The sequence below is a fragment of the Grammomys surdaster genome, unplaced genomic scaffold (genome assembly GCF_004785775.1).
Source record: "Grammomys surdaster isolate TR1022 unplaced genomic scaffold, NIH_TR_1.0 132, whole genome shotgun sequence".
NCBI classification, from domain to species: domain Eukaryota; kingdom Metazoa; phylum Chordata; class Mammalia; order Rodentia; family Muridae; genus Grammomys; species Grammomys surdaster.
In genome coordinates, this window is record NW_021604590.1 from 6,245,361 (window position 1) to 6,267,494 (window position 22,134).

At 45.1% G+C, this 22,134-nt stretch overlaps 1 protein-coding gene across 1 annotated transcript in view; it reads left to right on the forward strand.

Moving 5' to 3' along the window:
• Ptprm (protein tyrosine phosphatase receptor type M) overlaps positions 1-17,355 on the forward strand; it is a 627,614-nt gene extending 610,259 nt beyond the window's left edge. Inside the window, exons 28-30 of the mRNA XM_028762235.1 lie at positions 1,832-1,995; positions 7,385-7,520; positions 16,518-17,355. Of these exons, the coding sequence (XP_028618068.1) occupies positions 1,832-1,995; positions 7,385-7,520; positions 16,518-16,571 (354 nt within the window). The 3' untranslated portion in view covers positions 16,572-17,355. The remainder of the gene's footprint in view (positions 1-1,831; positions 1,996-7,384; positions 7,521-16,517) is intronic.
• Positions 17,356-22,134: the final 4,779 nt, after the last annotated feature.

Genomic DNA, 22,134 nt, shown 5'->3' on the forward strand with positions numbered 1-22,134 from the left:
GTAGCAAATGCTATTTGTTTAACACTGTAACAAAGTAGCAAATGCTACCTGAACCCAGCAATGAGAGTGAGTGAGTCTATACTAGAACTGATGGAGGTCAGCAGGTGGAAAATCGGGACAAGGCGGGTTCATGCTGAAGATGAGCCAGGGAGCCCATCACTAAGGCATGGTAGAAGCTAAAGAACTTGATCAGATATGGAGTGCCCCTTATTGGAGGGCAGGACGCTTGCTAAACTGACAGAGTGGGGGTTGCAAAAAGTGAATTTTACAAAGGATTGCAAAGATGGGCCCCAGGATATGGTCTTGACTAAAACAAAGAACTTCTATCAGAAGGCAATGAATAACAAGCATAACGTAATTATGGAGTGCCTGAAAGTGACAAATTTTAAAGGGGAAAAAAGTGCTAGGTTATGCAGCAAAGAGGTCATTAGACCTCATTTGCAATGGGCATTCCATGTGTGCAGACACCGAGGAAGGGAGAAAGTGGCCAGAAGCTCTCTAGAAAGACAGCTCTCAGGCAGGAAGTAGCCACAAAGAGTCTCTATGGTGGGGCTGCACCTGTTGAGTTCCAGGTACAATAGAACACTGTTGTGTCTGGAGATCAGTGAGCTAAGTCAGGAGGCACTGAGGGTTGAAGCACAGGAGCCTTCAGGGCCTTCCCTGCCACTGCTAGCCGGCTCTTGAATAAAAGCAAATGAAGATCCTGTTAAGCTGTTATGGGGTTTCCAGGAGGAGTGCACCACCTAACAATTCACATCTGGAAATGGACACTCTGGTTCCTGCCTTGAGATCAGACTCTGAGAGACAGTCCAGGCATCTGTGAGAAGAACCCAGGTGACAGGCAGCAGTGGCAGGTCAGGAGAGGTGGCAATTGGGAGATATAAGCAGTAGAGAGTCTGCTAGAACCTGAAGCTGGATCCCAGACAGTCAAGGACTGTCAAGATGTGGATCCCAAGAAGTGGTGAGATCATCATTAGTTGGGGTTTTTTGGCCCATGGGAAAGACAGATCGGGGAGGCAGTAAGAAACTAAGCTCAATTTGGAACACAGTAGGTTTGGGATGACTATTGACCCCTTAAGTTGGCATTTGAGTATACAAAGGTGTCATTCGGGAAAAAGCTCTAAGTGGTGACTGACTGGACTCCACCAATGAGATCCAGAGGAAAACCAGGAACTCCAGATCTGAGCCCAGAGGCTTCTATCGGCCCAGGTCTAGGAAGAGGAGAGACTGAGGCAGAGGAGGAGAAAGAGCTGACAAGGAAAGTGTACCTGAGAGACCTACCTGTGCCAAGAGGGTCCTTCCAAAGCTGAAGCTAGCAATGATTTTTAATTTCTGCAATCCTGTTTAATTATATGCAATGATTAATTAAAGACTGATCACTCAGCAAAAGCCTCATCGTTAAGCAAAGCCATATTATATACAAAACAGGGTGGAATCCACATCGCATTGAACTCACAAACATTTCCAGGTTATAATTTACCCCTTACCTTTTAATTTACTTGTAATTAAAGTGAAGGCATTTTCCCACACAATACACAGCATGGTTAATCCTGTTGCTATTTTTCTCTCGGCTTTTGCAAAATGTGAGCACTCTGCCCTACTCTAGTTTATCGCTGGCCTGTCACTTAAAACACCTGGATCTTTATAACCACTGGAGATTAAAGTCATAACTCTCCAGGCCTGCAGAATCACCCTTTGTTACGTGCTGGCTTGAGTCTCCTTAGTAACTAATGCCTTGCTCTGGTGGGAAGATCAAGTGGGAGGAGTCAGCCCAGTAAGGTAAGTCAGGCCTCTTCCTCCATTCCCTTATTGGTGCCCTTGCCCTCTGCAGCCCCAGGATGGACATCGGATGGTTCAGCAGTTCCAGTTCCTGGGCTGGCCAATGTACAGGGACACTCCCGTGTCCAAGCGCTCCTTCTTGAAACTCATCCGCCAGGTGGACAAGTGGCAAGAGGAATACAACGGCGGAGAAGGCCGCACAGTCGTGCACTGCTTGTGAGTATTCCAGGAGCTCTCACACCTTGGGCTGGGTGGCATGCCCTATTCCTCATGCAGCTCACCTTCCCCCTGCTGTACATACAGAAGAAACAAGCAGCCCCACAGAGTTTGATTTAGTTCACCATTTTAAATCTAAGAGTCTAGTCCTGGTACCTGGGACTCTGAGCTCTTCCTTCTTGTGTCTTCCTGGCCATGAGGTAAGCATCCTTCCTTTGCCTTATGCCTGCCTCGGTGGTGCACTGTCTCCCCATGGGCCCAAAGCTACAGGGCCAGCCAGTCATGAAGAGGGAACTCCACAGCTGTGGGCCATCATCTCCATATGAGCTGTTTATTCCAGAGTTTATAACAGGGACTGAAAGTTGACAAGCGCAGAACCAATGTCCTCTAAAGGGGACACCTAGGGTAACAGTTGTAGCAGGTGCTAAAATGTAAAAGCCGCCAGCCAGATGCTCCCCAATGGGACCTGTGCAGTGGCAGTCGCTGGGGAGCTTCAGTAAGCATTGCCTTCAGGCTACACTGAAACCAATTAAATCCCAGTCTCTGCCCAGAACCTGGGCATCTGTGCACTGAAAACCCCTGGATGAGTCCCGCGTGCTGTCAATGCTAGGAGCTGCCGAGGGGAGAGCGCCTTGCTTCCCAGAGCACTTTCACCCACACTTTCTCACTGGCAGCGATGTACAGCTAACCATCCAGCTGGAACTGGCTTAACGGAACAGGCAATTAACTGGCATGGCAGTCAGGGAAGGTGCTTAGACATTTGGGCCAGTTCAGAGTAGGAACATATGCTGCCTTTCTGAGGAAAATCCGTAGAAGCATAGGACAAGATCATTCCCAGAATGAAGGGCAATGACCTTTTCTGCTGACCAGACCACCCAAAGTTTACATGGCAAGTGGGTGAGGGGCAAGGTTATCCCCGGCTCCCTGCCCTTACCTCAGGCAGTAGAAGCCTGAATTCTTCTCACTGCCTTGGAAAGAGTCTTAGGAATATACTCATCCCACCAGCCTCCACCTAAGTCTCCCTATTCTGTCTTGTGTGGAGAAGTATACTCATCCTCACCATGGTCTCCACTCCATTCCTATCCATGGGCTCAATGCTTCAGAAATCTATTCCATCCCCCTTCTGACTTGTCAGAATAAAAAGAAGGTTTGAAGGTTCGCCATACTCAGAGGATCAAGTCGCAGCAGCCTTTTTTTTTTTCTTCCCCAAGCCAAGGCAGCCGTCTTCCGGCAACTTGCCAAAATGATAAACACATACTGAAATCGAATAGGCACACACTATATATTCTCTAGGCCTTTCAGGAAATACAGAGTTGGACTTGTAGGGGCAGGAAGCCATGTATATGGGAATCTACAAGAAGGATAATATTGCCACCATCAGAGGAATGGGCACTGTTCAAACAGAAAAGCCCAGTAAATGTTGCTGTGACAAAACAAGAGTCTGCAACATCACTCAGCATGCCGTAGGCATCATTTTGTAAGCAAGTAAGTTAAGGCAAGAGCCTTGCCAAGAGATGTTTTTGGTTGAGCCTATCAAGCACTCTGTGAGCCAAGATGGCTTCCTGAAATGAGTAAAGGAAAACAACCAAAAGGAAACCAGAGAGAAAAACTCACGGGTTCAGCTGCTGCTCCAGCCTGCCCCATCCAGAGAAGCACACTTAGTGAGGACCAACGGGAAGGAGCCAGGGCTGCTGGAGCCCGTTGCACATGAATTCCTAGCTAATGTGCAAAAAGAAATAAAGAACCTAAACTATTAAAAAAATATTTCCAGGAGGGAAATTAACATCCAATTAACTGTGAGGTTTGCACAAAGTTGTTTTTTATTTGTTTCATGGTCCTGGAGATAGAACCCAGAGCCTTGGGGATGCTAGGCAAGCGCTCTACTACCAAGCTGCAGTCTCAGACCAGTTGTTTATAATCTTAATATTAAAAGTAGTTGTCAAATAGCCCTTCCACAACCAGAGAGCCTGCATCATATCTGGAAGCGTAACTTATTTTGACCCTGGACTAGCTTTCTAACCAAGAGCCAGTCCTTGAACCCTCAAGAACAGGTCGAGAGTGGGGATAGATGAAAGGGAGGGGCTCGAAAGGAATATGCCAAGACCTGTTACGTCACTGCACCTTGCAGACAACACTCTTCTAAAAGGCAGCTATGACCCTCAAGCTAAGCATCATATCACGTTCTGTGTGGTGTCTCTAAGACCAGGCTGTTTGGCTGTCACAGACAATGGTGGGCACCTGTCGTTCCTCTCCTGCCTACCCGACTTCCCTTCTTATTTTATGTTGGGGCCACCACCCCCTCAAGCTCCCGTTCCCGTAATTCCATCGAGCTGCTTCTTGCTTTCTTGGTATAACATTGGGTGTGATACTCAATCCTGTAGCAAAACTATGTTTTGCTTTGCTTGCTTGCTTGCTTCCTTCCTTTCCTTCTTTGCTTTTCCTCTCTTTCTTTCTTTCTTTTTTCCTCAAGCCTACAAGAAAGTTTAAACTGGTATTTTCCAGTATTGGTCGGAAGGGTATTAAAAAAAAAAAGTTTTGGATGCTGTTCAACAGTCCTCCGTGAGGCATTCTGCATGGTGCAGCACCACCTATTGGTGAGGGCAGAGTACACCTGCATGAGAGCTTTGCAAATGGGGTGGTTCCTTGGGCCAAATAATCAGGGGAGGGTATGTAGAGAATTCTCTTCCTTATAAATATCTTGCTGTTTTTAAAATAAGAATATGTCCTCATTCAAAAATTGTGGAAAGAGTGGGTGTGGTCACAAGCAGCTGTTGAAACAGGAGGTAAAGAGCTGATGAGCCAGGGCAGTGGAATAATCTGTACAAAGAGCAGGCTCAGGAGCAGAGGCAGATGCCCCTGTGTCACCTGACCTCCAGCATGTGACTGCAGGGCAGCAGGGACACCAGACACATCAACCTCACTCCTCATGTGTGAAGAGAAATCCCTTCAGATGTATCACCTCCAACTGTTGAAAGCAGAGAGCAGAGCTTCCATAAGAACACGTGGGAGAAACTCATCCTGAGCAGGAAGTTAGCATAGACTAAGTGAAAGAGGGTACAAAATACTCCACCAGGGAGGACTAGTGACACTCTAAATTTCACTAACATGGTGAACTCTGTTTACAAGGTGTGCGTAGATAAGGAGAGAAAACATGAGGAGGGGCTGCAGTACACACATCTGCAAACCAGAAGTGTTTAATGAGCAAAAAGTTGGACACGGATCACACTTTAGAAGAGAAAGCATAGCATGTAGCTTCATGGTAGAACCCTTGTCTAGCAGGTGCAAAGTCCTGGATTTGATTCCCAGTACTAGAGAGAGAAAAAAAAAACCTATCTAAACAATGATAATCAACACCATTAGTTTGGTTTTAGTGGGAAAATACTCATCATAACCACTGCATGCTCACCAGAATGGCTAGATTTTTGAAGACACAAAACAATGATCCCACGGGCTGGTGATGCTATAGTACTGTACAGGGCACAGCAGTGTAAGGAAGGGGGTCAAGGCTGACCAGGACACTATATGTGAATCTGATAGAGCCAGTGAGTGTGTACATTTGCAAAACTTAATTCCAGTATCTATTGGGGTTATATGCTCAGTGATATTAAACCAGCCACGTTAGGCCAATGAGATGGCTCATCGGGTCAGGACCTGCAAAACTGAACTCACCCCTAGAACTCACGTAGAAGTGAAAGAAAGAAGAGAATCTACTCCACAAAGCTGTCTTCTGACCACCATATTTACACCTTGTCTCGCCACACCATCCGAAAAGGAAGAAAAAGAATGAAAGAAAGAGAGAATAAAGGAGAAAGGAAAAAAGAAAAGATATTTTATAAAGTGCTATTTGCTTCAGAGTGATAGCAGTGTCATGTTTAAGAACAGGTGAAAGGCTAGTTACCTCCTCACAAAAGAAGCTAATGCATTGCAAGTACAAAAAGAACGTTCTAGAAAATACAGATAAGCTCAAAAAAAAAAAAAAGCAAGAGTATGCCATACAAACACGAATCCCAATGGACCCCTCATGCTAGAGCTGGAATGATTTGAGGCAATGATAATAATGACTGATCTAGATTTTAGCACACCTAATACAGTTTTCAGCTTTTACTTATCATTATGTATTAGACCAACCTGTCAAGGTTGGTATAAATAATAAAAGACAAAAACATTTTCAAAGGGTAGGAGATAAAGCTACTTCTTATGATAGAATGTTGAACACAGGAAGAAAATATAAAGCCAACATTAGATAAATAACACAGTCATAATTAATGGCTAAAAGCAAGACATGCCACACTTTGTGTGAAAATCAGGGGTGACTGAGGAGAATCAGTTTATTTGCACAGTCCCAAGGTATCTCACCCTGAAACATGTATTGACTACAAAGAGAAGGACAATAACTTGACGGTGAAAATCCTCGCCAACACTGTCCTGTGGGTAAGATCAACATCCACATCCTGGGACCAGGACACATCAACACATGAATCCCATAGAGGCTGTAAGACTCCTGCTCTGACTCTCTTCACAAAGTCCAACCCCTCATCTCCAGTGACAAAAATATCAAAGGAACCCCGAACAAAAGGACAGTGCACGGTGGGACTTGGCAGGGACCTTTTCAAACTGTAGCCAGGACACACGACGGGTCTCTTTTAGCCCTTTCTACACCCTGATCTTTGTATTCTACAAGGCAGCCAGCCAGATCTCGTCAAAGTAGCCATATGAAGAAAGACAAAGGAAAGGTGATAGACGGGTGACCCATCACAGACTGGAGAAGGTCAAAGAGATGTGAGAGACAACTGAATGCAAGATTAGATCCTGGGCCACGAAAGGGATCTTAATGCAGAAACTGGTAACAAAGATGGAGACCTATAGTTCAGCCCACAGTGTGGTGGCACCATTCTTCCTGACTTTGATGGTGGGTGGTGGTTACATAAAATGTACACCTCTGGTTGGGCAAGGGAACTCTGTGTGCTATATTTGCAATGGTCCCACATGTTTAAACTAGTTGTCTTTTGCTTGTTTGTTTAAGATTTTAAAGAACCTTCATGTTTCAGGGATAGAGAAATTCAAGTAACCTTCTTCAAAGGCCAGGTGTTTGCACATAACCTCCCTTTGTCATTAATTTTCCCGACAGATTTCAGATGAGATGTCTACTCATAGAAATTACCCCGCACTGGGCCCTCCATATAAAAATCAGTAAGGTACCATGTCAGAAATAATAATCAGGGTCACAGATAAAGTGAGGCTCGAACCGTGGGCCACATCTATGCCAGCTTGTTCTCTTTGCACCTGCATTCTGACCTTTCTCCGGGGTTCAGACCATATGTCTCAGGTTATATGTGAGAAGCAATGTGATGGCAAATATTGTCCAACCGTCTCATTTCTTCTGTGGCAGGAATGGAGGAGGCCGCAGTGGTACATTCTGTGCCATCAGCATTGTCTGTGAGATGCTCCGACACCAGAGAACTGTGGATGTCTTCCATGCTGTCAAGACATTGAGGAACAACAAGCCAAACATGGTGGACCTCCTGGTAGGATGTCCCTCTGTCCTGACAAATAGGGTATCTCAGAGATGGTATCAGATTCCTCTCCAGATTCCACATTGGAGCTGTTCACTCAGGAAGGAGACTTGTAAAACTGATTATCAGTATTCTGTATATTAATTAATGATGGAAATTAGTATGGTGGTAGTTATTCCTTGACCAGCTAGTTCCCCAAATCACACAGACATTTTAATATTTCAAAGCTTAGACCACCTATCCCCATCCAGCCACATGGATAGCAATACCTTCTAGGCCCATAGTAACATCCATCTCCTCCAATGCCTCGTGATGGAAGGCCTTCTTCCTTCTTCCTCCCAGAGTTCCTTTTCCTCTCCCAGGAAGTCCCACCTATTTCTCTTCTGCCCAATCACAGGCTTTAGCCTTTTATTGACCAAGTAACTAGGGAGCACAACAAAAGCTGGTATACATGAAAATGTACTCATCTTGGGACAACCAGACCTAGGAGTACAGAAATCAATATTTGAATACATAGAAGTACAGACCAACCCCAACAGAGCCTCATTTCCAAAGCACAGCCTGTTGTTTGGTTCATGGCCTTTTTCTTTCTTTTTTTCCTCCTCTTCTCTCCTCCTTCTTTTCCTTGTTTTCAGAGGAGACTACCAAAGCTTGGTTAAAATGTAGAAATAGTTGAGACTTACAAGTGAACATTCTTATTAATTTCCCTTCCTGGCACCTTCCACGTGGCTAAGCACTTAGTCTTAGTGAAGAAGAAATAATCATAGTACAAGAAATGCCAGATTTTTCAAATTATAGATTTTATAAATAGCTTAATCGTCTAATATTTATCAAAGCTGTGAATTTCAGTTTGACATGCGGAATATTGCATTTAATTATGGTGGCCACATCTGAGGAAAGCATTAAAGGAGTTGAGAAACAGAGAACTAGGTGCAATTATTTTCTTAGAGTATTTCATAAAATCCCGTATTTTTTTTTTCCTACATGGAGCTGTTAGGATGCCAGCCATGGTGACTCAAGAATAGAAATATAGATTTGCAGAAGAAGCTTTGCTCCTGGGTTCTGTGCATCTCTGTGATGTTGGAGATCTGAGAGGTACCAGAACACCAGTGCAAGTTCTGGGCAGTGACTTGAAGCAGGGGTGAGGGAGGAAGGCATTGTGTGCTGAGCAAGCTTCACCGTGTTCTGAGGCCCACAGTTCTGTAAAACTGACTACAGTTAAAGTCCAAACTGTAAAATGGGGCCAAGAGCTGAGCTCAGATTGATAAAGTAGCCTGAGGTGCATGTGCTATGGGAGATGTTACTGCACCAGTACTCAGGGCTAGGTAATAGCAGCGACCACTGACCACCAGCTCCTGGAGGCATAGCTAAATCCTACTTAGTACAAGCTAGCTCATATTCCACATCTAAGAAGCATGTTATCCAGGGACTCTGGCAGAAGGGCCCCATGGCTGGGTACATGCCCTCAAACCTATGAGCCATTCATCAGCTCTGCTTCATCCATTCATCCTGTTTCCCCAGATGTTTTCCCCTTCTTTCCTGCCCTGTAGGAAAACCACAGAAACCCAAATTAGATCCCCAACTGTTCTGTTAACACGAACTCTATGACTTTGGACACATGAGCTTTGCAGCTTTAGTGTCCTTGGGTTTTACCTTTATAAGCCAGCGGTAGTGGTAGCTTTCTGAGATCAGGCAACATGCAGATACCTGTGTATGTGTTTGGGGCATTGAAAATCAGAGAAGCATCGTTATTGGGTGTGTAAGTGTCCACTGGGCATCATGGTGCCTTTGTGGCCCTTGGGACAGGAGGGCTAGAGAGGGAGACTAACATCCCCGTTAGTGTGACACTTAGGGTGTGCCAAGCCTGGTTTCTAGCACACTACAAATAGTAAGAGGCTTCATGGGTATGAGGGGCGTGTGTGTGTGTGTGTGTGTGTGTGTGTGTGTGTGTGTGTGTATGCAGACTTCCCTAGAACAAGCTAAAAGCTGTCACATGAGAAGCAGAGTCTTCACCTTTCTGGGCTGAGCAGAGAGCAGTCCTAGTCAGCAGTTGAGATGAGAGAAGGAGATCGCCGATGCAAGACTTAACCTCAGGGGTAGATTACACCTTCAGACTTTGGTTAGTACTTGGGCAAAACTGCCCTGGATAAAAAATGTCAGTTCCCTCACCGAGCCTGAATTAAGCAGCGCATTAGAAGAACACCCTTCCAGGCCTTTCCTGTAATGGCCCTGCCGAGGAGTTCATCACTCGGGAACTTTTATGGTCAGAAACAATGAGGATTTTTTTCGAACCAGTGGTTCAGACTACTGACCACGGCGATTTTTCATGAGATGAACATAGACTCAGACAACTGACCAGAGGGAGCCTGTATGGTAGACAACTGTTCTATAACAGTGGTGGAGTTTGGGTGGTTATACGTAATTCCCTCCCACCAAAGGAATGTCTTTTTTTTTTCTATTGACTTACAGTAGTTCAGCATGTTTATAGGGTGCAGAGTGACATTTCAAAATACAAGTGGACAAGGTGTTCTGTTCCCTCGGGCTTCTCTCCCTCTCCCTTTCCCTCTCCCTCTCTTCTTCTCCCTCTCCTCCTCTCCCTCTCCTCCTCTCCCTCTCATCCTCTCCCTCTCTTCCTTTCCCTCTCCCTCTCCTCCTCTCCCTCTCCTCCTCTCTTCCTCTCCTCCTCTCCTCCTCTCCCTCTCTTCCTCTTTCTCTCCCTGTCTCTCTCTCTTTTTGGTGCTGGGAACTGTCCAAATTCCCTTTGATGCTGTTTGGAAATATTTAACTTGTTGTCACCAACCATGGTTCCTTACTGTGTGGTACAGCTTGGGTAGTCATTCCTTCTACTCTGTATCCTGCAAAATTATGGATAATTCTAGTTGAGAATACAGGGTCCTCAGGAGCCCAGAACACTGAAGGTCAGCACCAATCTTTTGAGAAGGTCAGCGACAAAGAAATGAAGGAATTTTCAAGATTTCCAAAGAAAACCATCTGCCCGTCTGTCACAGTGACTGTTAGCAAGAAAATAGATAATAGCCAGTGACCAGAGGAAAAATGTCACGGTGCTCTTTCTCTCTGGTTTGAAGCTTACCGAGCAGAATGGGATTGTATTTGGTTTGTTTTTCATCCATGAAGCACAATATCTCTCTATTTTAGAATTCCTAAATGTTGGCTAAAGGAATCAATTAGCTTGGGTCGGGGTAATGAGCTGTGATGTGACTACCCCATGCGTATCAGGCTATCTGAGATCTGAGTGGGAAAAAAAAAGATGGCCAGCCATTAAAAAGAGTATTGAATATGTGGGCTACATATTTGAAGAATGAGCATGTTCTACTAGCTTCAGAGCAGTAAGCAGCCAGTCAGGAAGCAGAGTGAACTGAGTGGGCACTGATGCCTGAGCCCCACTGGGTCTGTTCACACAGCTCATAGGTAGGAGGATGCCTACAATGGTCCCCTCCATCTGGAGCCCTTCCCACCCTCATGGGAAGAATACTTGGGGATTCTTCCTGTGTCTTTCCTTTTCACTTTGTGGCTCTGATGGCTCTAAATTGCTCCAGACTTTGAAAGTTTATACACTTGTTTTAAAGCCTAGCACTCTCAGGTATACCTAGACTACCCTAGAGGTCTTTTACCTCACATTCTTGGTTTGGAGACCTAGGGAAAAGACAATAGATTGTGAGGTGGAAAACTGATTTAGAACACAGGGGCAACAGAGATGGTTCAGTGGTTGAGAGCACTTTGTACACAAGTATGAAGGCCTGAGTTCAGGTCCCAACATCCACAGGCATGGTCTCACAAGTGCCTGTAGTCCCTGCACTGTCTGGGGAAAATATAGGAGAATCACTGGGCCCTCCTAGCTTCCAGACTAGCCAGAAAAAAAACTTGTGTTCCAGGAAGAGACAGACACTGCCCTTAAGGAATAAGGACACACACGCCCCTAATAAAAATAGTAATTTATAAGGTAGAACTCTTTTCTACCCAAAAGTGATGGCTATACTTTATTCTGACCCCATTGTAGCCTGGCTTCAAAGTTAACCATCCCTACATTCTGGGTTTCCAAAATGAACAAGAAAAACTGTGCCTAGTTAGATTCTGAAGCAATGGCCTTGAAGCTACCACAGGAAAGCTGTCAGGATTGCTTCAATGGCAGGTTGTGGCAGGTCCCAGCAGATCTCAGCAGCCCCTCAGCCTTGCTCTCCTTGCTGGGCTCTGTCTAAACCATCAGCCTCTGGGAATAGTGTTATCTAAAGGTGACACTAGTAGGTCCCCATCTGCCCAGGGCCTTGCCCAGAAGTTGGGTGGCTGGACTTGTAACTCCCTAGATATCCTGTCCATGGCAAAGCTGGCCTTACATGGAAATACACTCTACTCTTGAGCTACATGTCAGCTGGGGCTTCCTACTTTTTGAAATCCAGATAAGATTGGCCAGGTCCATGTACAAAATGGGACATGACTACCCCTAAGGTATGGCTGAGGAGATTTTTACTGTAGATATGAGAGAGAGCACAGCAGAGGCATCTGGGGAGAGAGAGGGGAGTGAGGAGATGAAGAGAGAGGGGACCATAAGAGAGAGGCAGGAGGGCAAAGAGAACCAGAAGGACACATGTTCAAAATAGCAAGGTCATATAGGAATAAGAAGCTGGAGGAAGGGAAGCCTATGGGCTGGAGAAATTTAGGATAGGAGGCGGAGTAAGAAGAGCTGAGAGGAGGCAGCGCGTCAGCACCAGACTCTGTAACACACACGGCGGTTCTCAACCATCCTAATGCTGTGATCCTTTAATACAGTTCCTCATGTTGAAGTGACCCACACACACAAAGTCATATTTGTCACTAATTCATAACTATAATTCTGCTACCATTATGCACATGTCTGTGTTTTCTGATGTCTTAGGTGAACCCTGTGAAAGGGTCATGAACAAGGCAGTCATGACCCACATGCTGAGAACTGCTAACCTAGGGTTCAGCAGGAGCTTTGGTATACTAGTAGGCACCACAGTTAGCCGTATGTCTGGAATTTCTTTTGGACCTGACAATCCCTACCCAAATAGAGGTCCCTGGCCCTTCTCAGGGTTTCCACAAGAAGCCTAGGAACTTCCAAGCTTAGTCATCATTGACACCCAACACCCATCACAACTGCACCATGAAAGCCTGCCTCCAAACATCACACCTGGCTTCCAACCACTTGTTCAGTGCTGGGCACCTGCTGCTAACTAGAGCACACATCAGGTGCCATCATCATCCCTCACATCCTTCCTCTGTAAAACGGGGCAGAAGAACATTAAGTTTGTCAGGGAAAAAAATTGCCATGTATGGCATCATCCCATGATACCAAAAGGTCTAACTAGATGACATCATGCAGACAGGAAGTAAAATAGTGCTTATTAAGGGCTGGAAGGGAGAGAGAATGGTCACCAGCTGCCACAGGGTTTCTCTACTGGGCGGAGAAATGTTGGAATTTACCTCATGTTCATGCCCAATTCTGTAAATATTGAAAACCATTGAACTATGTCACAATTACAGTTGATTTAACTTAGAGTCTGGCTGGGCAATACCCATCCTATACAAAAGAGTGAGCCTTCCAGTTAATATGCAAGAAAGAAGAGCCGATCAGGCATCTCAGGTTAAGTACCAGGAGCTGCCTTGTTTCACATCAACTCAGGAAACAGAGGCCCTCAGCAGTCACTTGCCCATTTCAAATTTCAGTGTGATGTGTAGCCATTTTGTTTCTGATGGTTGAAGACAAGGTCTAACCCACTGTAGCCACCTGTTGAGTAGTGCTGAGAAATGACTAGTCTCCCTGACACAGGTCACCAAAGTGACCTACTGGGAACCAACAATCTCCACCCACAGATATTTGCAGATAGGGTCCATTTCAGCTCTCTAGTGGGAAGATTTCCCTGCCTGAAGAGCCCTCTTGCCATTGTGAAACTTGTCTGAGTTTCAGACGGGTGTCTCTCAGAGGGAAGTTTGCGTCAGGTAAGTTGGGCAGACTATTCTCTTTGAATCTTGAGCAATTGACAGGATGTGTTTGAAGTGCCCAGACTGAGTCCCCCCCTCTCAGCTCCTCCAGCACAGGCAATGTGTACTGACAAAGGCATAGTGCCTGCCCTTCAAGGAATGCCTAAGAACTGCCCTCAGGAGCCCTGGCCTTATGACTCTAGTACTCAGCCAGCTGCCTGCCAGGACTTTTAAAGAATGATCTCAGCTTTGGGTTCCATTTCAGAAGTCACCTTCTCCCTCCTTACAGGGCCAGAGCCAGTCAGCATCAGAGAGTCTAGATATGAATTGCAAGCGGTTCTGATGGGAATAGGACCTTGATGGGCCCCTGCTCCAGGCAAAGCGCTCCATACCTGCAGCTACAGTCTGGGTTGGGAAAACTCGGGACCAAGACATTTTTTTTTCCAGAAGCATAGGGATAGCTCGTGTGGCTTAATTATACTATTCAGAAGCAGGGTGCTGAGGGAGGAAACCACAGAAGACAGAGCTGTACCTGGTGATCAAGTGTAATCAGTTTCCAATGTAGGAAGATTTGAGGCATTTACCCAGGTGCTTGGAGGAGGGACATAGCAATTTGTGGCCTTTCTTTGCCTTCCCCTTACTTTTACGATTCAGAAACTGGTCATCACAGAATCTGTGAGGATTGGCAGCTTGCACAGATGGATGAGCTAGGAAAAGGGAAACTCATTTTGAAAATTATAATCATGCCTGAGACAGGGCAGCTCTGGTGACTTCCTGGCAATAGAGCATTAGCAGAGAAACCTTAAATCCTCCTGAGTCTCCGCCTTCCGTCATGACCTGAGGCAGCAGCCACAAACACCTACTAACCGCCTTTGAGTGTGTTAAAAGGACCATTTGTGGTAGTCACTGAAACTAATTGCCCAGTTAGATCTGAAAAGAATCATTTTTATGCAATGAGGGATTACATTTCCATAAAAAAAAAATCATCCCTAGGATTCAAAACAGGAGAAATGAGTGGAGCACTTGGTGGCCAATTTGTCAGCCGCTGCAATCTGACAATTCGGCCTTTTAGAATTCTAAAATCCAAATTACTTCTTTTTAAACATTCTGAAAATAAAGGCATCCAGCACTAAAATAATCAATCATAAAATGCAAAACCAGAAATAGAACTTTGCCCGGGGTGAGTAATGGTGTTTCCAATTCAAGAGTTTAAGAAAAGCAACCACAAAGAGAAATAGTAGTTGGTTAGGGAGAAGACAGACTCCTTGAAAGACATTTCCCATCTACCCCCATATCCCACACTGCTGTCAGGACGGTGTGTGAGCACCACAGAGGGCTGTACAGGTCCCATTACTTCCCCCTCCGTGAATCATGTGGACTGGCACCACTGACACTGGAGTACAGGAGCTTATACCACTGGAGCTGCCAATCCCAGAAGTGCTTGCTGGTGCTGTGTCACTACCGTGCCAGAGGAAACACACCACATCAATTGGAGGCAAGAAGGAAACCTCAGAACTGTTCAAGAACTGATGTGTGCCTCCCAGAAGATCTCAAATATGTCCCTTATTCTCCTTTTGCCTTTACCCAGAATTCCTGGTTTAATCCCATTTTAAATGATCATGTATCTTTATCATCTGAAGTGGAGGATGCTAGTAAGTCCAATGGCAGGACAGCAGCAGAAATCAAAACTGTGCAGACAAAACCAAGAATGTGACTCCCTTAGCTCCACAGATCCTTCTCCTCCAGCCCCTGGGTTACTCATGTAACTTGAGAATGGGAAGATTTTTTCAGTCCACCACAGCAGAGAGGACATAGCAAAGCCACCCATGCCACCCAAATCCTGATGGCAGAAGTATGTGACACAGGAGCTGTTTGATGAAACAGAGACCAAGATGTGAATCGGGCAGTTATAACATCTCCCCTAAGGACCTGTTGCCAGCGAGCAACCTCTTCCACCCAGGCCCTTCCTCCCAAAGTGTCCAGAACCTTCCACAGTAGTAACATCAGCTAGAGACCAAGAATTCAAATCATGAGCCTGTGAAGGGCATTTCAGATCTGAACTATAATGTACCATTCTCCCCAAAGATACCTGTTCTCATCTCCAGTGAACCCACGGCCCATGTTGGGGACATTCCTTCTTATGTGCTAACACTGGGTTATCTGTCCCATTTCCACCTCTACCTCAAACTTCTCAAAAATCAGAGGCCACGTTAAGGTGTACAATCATTAAGAGGACCTTAATCGATTCTCACGACATTAAAGAAATCCTCCTGAGTACAAGTTCAAAGGAAAGCAGGGCCTTCTCTACAAGTCTGGTAGGAACCAGGCATGCAGGCATTTCAACCAGTCTTCCTGGTCTCTCTGACTACCTCTTGATCTTCCTTCACAAAGCTCAGAATGTTCTCAATACCCTTGTAAAGCACATAGGGACAGCATACCATCATCTATTGTTATCCATGAGGTGTTAGTTCCAGGACTCCTTCCAGATGCTGTGTGTGTATGTGTGTGTGTGTGTGTGTGTGTGTGTGTGTGTGTGTGTGTGTGTGTGTGTGTGTATGTGTGCGCCCGCACATGCAAACACACACACACACCTTATATAAAATGGCATAGAGTTTACATATACCCCACACACATCCTCTATGTGTGGGGAATATACTCTAAATCACCTTTAGATGACTTATAATAGAGACTAGAAATGCCATACAAATAGTTAACGTACCTTGTTGTTTATGGAATAACAGAAACAACAACAACAACCTTACTAGTTTCACACAGCAGCAATTCTTTTTCTGATATTAAATGTCATGCAGAACCCAAGCATCTTTCAGCTACACAGGACCTCCCAGAGCACTGACGCACACAAGCACTGCAATTCTCCAGACCTTGCGGGGAAGCACCATCAATGAATACACTGTGGCTCAAAACTGTTACTTTCTGATTCATTCCTAATTCATGGCTTTATCTGTTTGTGTTAAGAACCCTCACCCGCTGTAATTGCTCTGACAGAGGCAGCATTTGCATGTAAGCTGATATTCTCACCTTCCCTTCCAGGATCAGTACAAGTTCTGCTATGAGGTAGCCCTGGAGTACCTGAATTCTGGCTGACAGCATCAGCAGCCCTGCAGAGGAATCCCTTCCTGCCACAAAGTCAAGGAGTTCTACGGCGTCCATGACGAGAAGATGAAGAATTGTCAGTATGCTTATTTTGCTTTGCATAATTGGCTCTTTTTAAGAGCCCAAGAAAGTGTTTCTAAAACTGCTTGCACTGCCCAGTTCCCTGTAATGCTGCTGAGTGATCAAAACCCAGCAGACAGTCCCAGAGACTGGACTCCTTGCCACTGGCCCTGTTACAGCAGCATAGATATGTGGTCAATCGAAGAGCACAACTATATTCTTATGAAGGAATTTGTACCTTTGGGGTATTTTTTTGTGGCCGTGACCCTTTGTCATTGTTACAACCAAGTGTATGTTTCGTTCTGTGGAGAATGCTACCTGGCATTATGATAATATATTCTTTTAGTTAATATTTGTATTTTAACATGTTGCATAATACAAGATTATATAGCTTTCAAAGACTAACAGATAAAGATGTAATGAACAGAGACACATTGTATGAGTTGTTGTTTCTAGCGGATTTATATGGGTTCTAAGAGGAAAGCTGGGAAGGCCTCCGTTCAAAAATGTAACCTTGTCAGTCACAGATCCAAAGCTTTTCCATTTGTTTATATTGTAAATATTTTTGATTTCATCAAATTATTTATTCATTAAAAGAATTTTTTGTGACGCACAGTGGGTGACAATCATTTTTACTAAGCCCAAGAAATGACTGATTGTATGATGTTACCTTTTTGTGAATTCTCAACTCAATAAATTATGACCCTTGACCAGTCTTGCTGTATTGCTAGTGTCCCAATAATGGTGGAAGCCACACCCCTCAGACTCCTCCAGTCAGGGAGAACTTGTACCTGGAACCTTGTCTTGGTCCATGTTTCACTTCTGATAGGCTGGTTAATTTATAAACTTACATCATGCATATATTCAGGCCATCGTGGTGAGAGGCCAAAGGGGCAAGCATGCCCAGGAAAGATGGAGCAAGAGATAGCTTTTGTAATGAAGACACTCCTACAGTAATGGCCATAGCCCATTCAAGGCCACCTGTTAAAACTCAGACCTCCCAAAGTGTCTGAGTTTACTGTGCATATGAATTTTGGAGTGGGTATTCACATCATAGCGGTATGTCTATTGTGCAGGTAGAGCTGCGAACCCTGGGACTGTGTGGGTGTGCCCTGCCCTGTGCTTAGGAAATGTGCTTCAGTGTTTACCTTTGGGTAGAAATGCTAGCTATGCAGAATGGAGACAAGGGCCAGAGCAGGAATTTTCTAACCAGGAGTAACACGAGCCCTCCTGTCTCACCTCAGTCAACCCTTCATTTTTTTTCTAAACCTGAACTGTGCTGAGAGAGCAACTTTTACGGGATTATTATAATCAGTATGTTTAATTAAAGCAGGACAAATAGCAAATCTAAGAGTCCTACCACGAGGAAAAGTCGCTGTGTGTTGAAACATGATAGCTAAACACTATGCTCCATTCTTTTAACCCAAAACCCAAGGCAGGGGTACTGTGGGTGGGAGTTTTAAATTTAAACTGTTTCAAGCAGTATTAAATGATTGCCAGTAACTGATGGAGGCCAGCCTCTATTGGATGATAATCTGCATCAGCACCATCCTGTGTGGAGGTAGGTCCTATCCACACCATGATCTAGGGAAGACTGAATCTCATCTGGGGGAAGAGGGGACTAAATCTCATTTAGGAAGGCCTGTGAATGTCATTTGATAGGTGAAATGACTCACCTTAGAAAATGGTAACTAAAGGCATACTCCTTAGTAAGCTCAAAATTCCTTCAGAGCTCGAGGAAAGTGGAAGGCAGCAGTAGCATCAGAATGGTCTAGGAAAGTGGAGCCATCATCACTGGAGCAAGTGGTAAGGGTACTCCTACCTGGGGAGCTTGATGACCAAGGACAGAGTGAATGGAAGGTGTTTACCAAGAAGACAAAAGTTGATATCAGTATGTAAGGCTTTGCTCAACTGAGCAGTCCGCCTACCCTTAATTTCTACCAATGTCTCCAGACCCTGCCTCACAGTGATGGGACCTTATCTGCTGTGATGGTTTGTATATGATTGGCCCAGGGAGTGGCACTATTAGAAGTTGTGGCCTTGTTGGAGTAGGTGTGTCACTGTGGGTGTGGGCTTTAAGACCTTCATCCTAGCTGCCTGGAAGCCAGTATTCTGCTAGCAGCCTTCAGATGAAGATGTAGAACTCTCAGCTCCTCCTGCACCATGCCTGACTAGATGCTGCCATGTACCCACCTTGATGATAATGGACTGAACCTCTGAACCTGTAAGCACAGCCCCAATTAAAAGTTATCCTTATAAGAGTTGCCCTGGTCATAGTATCTGTCCACAGCAGTAAAACCCTAACTAAGACTGATAGAGCTATCCTTCGAGTCCACACTCAAGGTCTTATACTCAGGATTCTCCCAAGAATGAGTTCTCACCTCTCTGCTATTCCTCTGTAGGTTCCTAAAAGACTAAGATGATATTTCTGTCTGTACCTCTTAGAAAGTTATCTCTCCAGAAGCTAGAAAAATGATGAATACTTGCACCCAATGTGTACAACCTGGGCTTGGCAGTGGGAATGGGTTCTCCTGGATTCTCTTCTACCAAGTCATAAGCTCTGATCCCTAATCCTAGTTGGAAAGAGAAATCTTTGAGCTGATGCAAAATGGCCTGAGATCTAGTGGCACAGCCCATTGATTTCCTCAGACAACCCCTGCATGCCGGGCACGCACTGAAGCCAGTGAGTCCCTCTCCATTTAAATCTATCTTTAATCTCCTTTTACTTGCTCTACCTCTTAGCAGGAAAAAAAAATTTGGACATTTTGCAGCTTTTTCTTGCCCCGGCCCTCAGGGATTCGATGAGACCCTAGGGAAGGGAGTGAAAGAATGAAGGGACAGGAGACACAAAGAATGAGAGCTAGTCTGGGGTTCTGATCAAGCTCTGAAACTTTAATTTCGGGGGCAGGTTATAAAGACACAGCAAAACAGGAAGTTTGGGCAAGGGTCATTGCTTACGGCTATCCCACTATTGAATCACCATTGTCTAAGACTATCCCACTGTCATATCCTTATTGCCCTAGACCATCCCACTGTCTTAACCAGCTCCCAGGAAATGCCAGACATTCTTTAAGTTCCTGGGATCTGAGACCCTGAACGTTTCTTAACCTTGTATTGACTAGTCTTTCCAGAACAGCAGGTAATATCCTGAGGTTCTCTTAGAACTGCAGGTAGTTTCCTGGGTTTGGCTCCCAGCATTTTCTGGCTTCCCGTAGGCCCTGGCAGCATTGTTGTGACTTGTAACTTTCAGTACACAGAGGAAACCTCTGGCCTTGCAAATAAGAGAAGCTAACTCTCCTTTCAGTTGCACATTCTCCTCTCTTCTCGTGTATCTTCTGGGGCCACCTTTTCTGAGTCTCCCTGAACCTCTCTGACACACCATTGTCTGTATCTTTCCTGAAAACCAATACAAGAGCCTCACCCATTGCCCCTGTAAGCAGAGCATGCCTGTGACTCTCCAACCCTATCCTGTTATACTGGTGATCACTACGAATCTGTGCAGCTCCAAGCACCATCACCCCAGCAAGGACTCCTGCCTACCACTGACTCTACCACTACTGGGCCTATGGCTACCTCAGTTACACTGTCAAGCTGGGGATCAGTGCTGTCCTGGCCAGCAGAAGAGCAGAATCAGGAATGTCAGAGAAAAGAGGCAGGTCCTGTGAAAAGTAACCATGAGGAGGATGGAGTCCAGCCCAGTGCCCTGAGCACCCCTGAGAAGGGGGACACAACAGTTCCACATCATCATCATCCTGAACAGGGCAAACACTCACTGTGAAACAATACAATGCAGAGGAACACAAGAACACAGAATGGAGCATTGTGGGAATGGACTGACTGCAAGGGAAGGAGGTGACCTCAATCTATAGGAGCTCGCTAGCCATGCAGAACAGCTCTACCCACAAATGCAGAAGGAACTTGTGAGCCAGTGGGGAAAAGGTTGCTGCATCTGACTGGAAACAGCAGACCCAAGACATACAAATGTGGAGAAAAGGGAACTTCCAGGGAGGATGGAAGCCTGAAGCAAATGGCTAATTATAACCAAAGAAACAAAACTACCTGCTGCTCCAGGCTCTGTGGGATGGGGTTCCCAGCTACCCTTGCTGGGCAGGGTTTGCCTACACTCCACCACCCCCAGATCACAGAACAGAGGCAATTATCACCACAAGAAGACTCCAACAGAAGTGGAGGTAGGGATCCACAAGAGAAGAACATGATTGGGGAAAGTCAACACAGAGTACTGCCAGGGCTAAAATCTAAGAAGTCATTGCAGAGCATCTGTAAGAGAGGACACGGAAGATCAGCACTCGGGTCAGTGAACTCTCTGTATCTCCATCCAGTGCCCCACACAGCAACTCTTCATCTATAGAATTCCTCAGCACTCGAATGGTCCCTACTCTTCACCACTGTTGACAGGATTCCCTCCCTGCACCTCCCTGTCCCCTTACACCTCCCAAAGCCCAGAGACTGGCTTGGTCTACAGACATTGAGTACATTGTTTAAATCCTATCCCTTCTTTGTAGTCTACCCTGAACCAAAACTGCTCCTCCCACTTTTCCTTTGCCGTCATTATTCCCATTTCTCTGTATGTTTCCTATCTCCACCCCTCAGCTAGAGACCTAATTTTAAGCACTGGCCCCAACATGGTTAGTTTTAGTCTTCTTCTTCTTCTCCTTTCTACTTATATCTCCAATAACTAGCATTAGCATTCAAAGTACTATTGGAGTCCCTTAACTCTCTAGAACAACCCATCAAGTATCCATTTTATAGCCACTTGCTGCTTTGTTATCAAAAATGGGTTAACCAATCACAGTGGTTGTTGCTGAAGAAAGAACTCAGTCTACAAAGATAGACTAGATAGAGCCCAATGCCTAGACCACCAGTCTAACAGAGAAAACACTACCACAAACTATACAACCTAGTCTCTTCTAAACACTACAAATGCCTCCCCAGAAAGAAAGACAAAAAAGTGACCTGCATTAAAAGAACAACAATACTCTTAGCCAACCATCTAACTCCAATGAGCAAGACAAGAACCAAAGAAATATAAGAAGCCGAGGCAACACATCTCCTCCAAAAGCTTTCTAGCCCATGGTAATGGCTCCCAGTGAAAATGACTTAGATATGAAATAGAATCTAAATGGCTCAGACAAGCCATTCGGTGAAATTACAGCCAAGAATTTCCCAAACCTGAAGAACGAAACAGACATGTGAAAATAAGAAGCATTTAGAACCCCAAATAGATGTAAGCAGCAGAGAACTTCTCCATGAAGTAGTATAATCAAGATGTCAAAAATACGGAGCCAAGAAGCAATACTAAAAGCCATAAGAGGAAAACATGACATATTTCAGTCTCTCAGAGTAAATGACTGTCTCCAAGGGTTGCCATACCCAACAAAGTTAACTCTTAAAATTGATGGAGAAATAGGAACACTTCAAGGCAAACACAAGCTCAGGCGATTTATGACAACTAAGCCAGAACTGCAAAAAACTC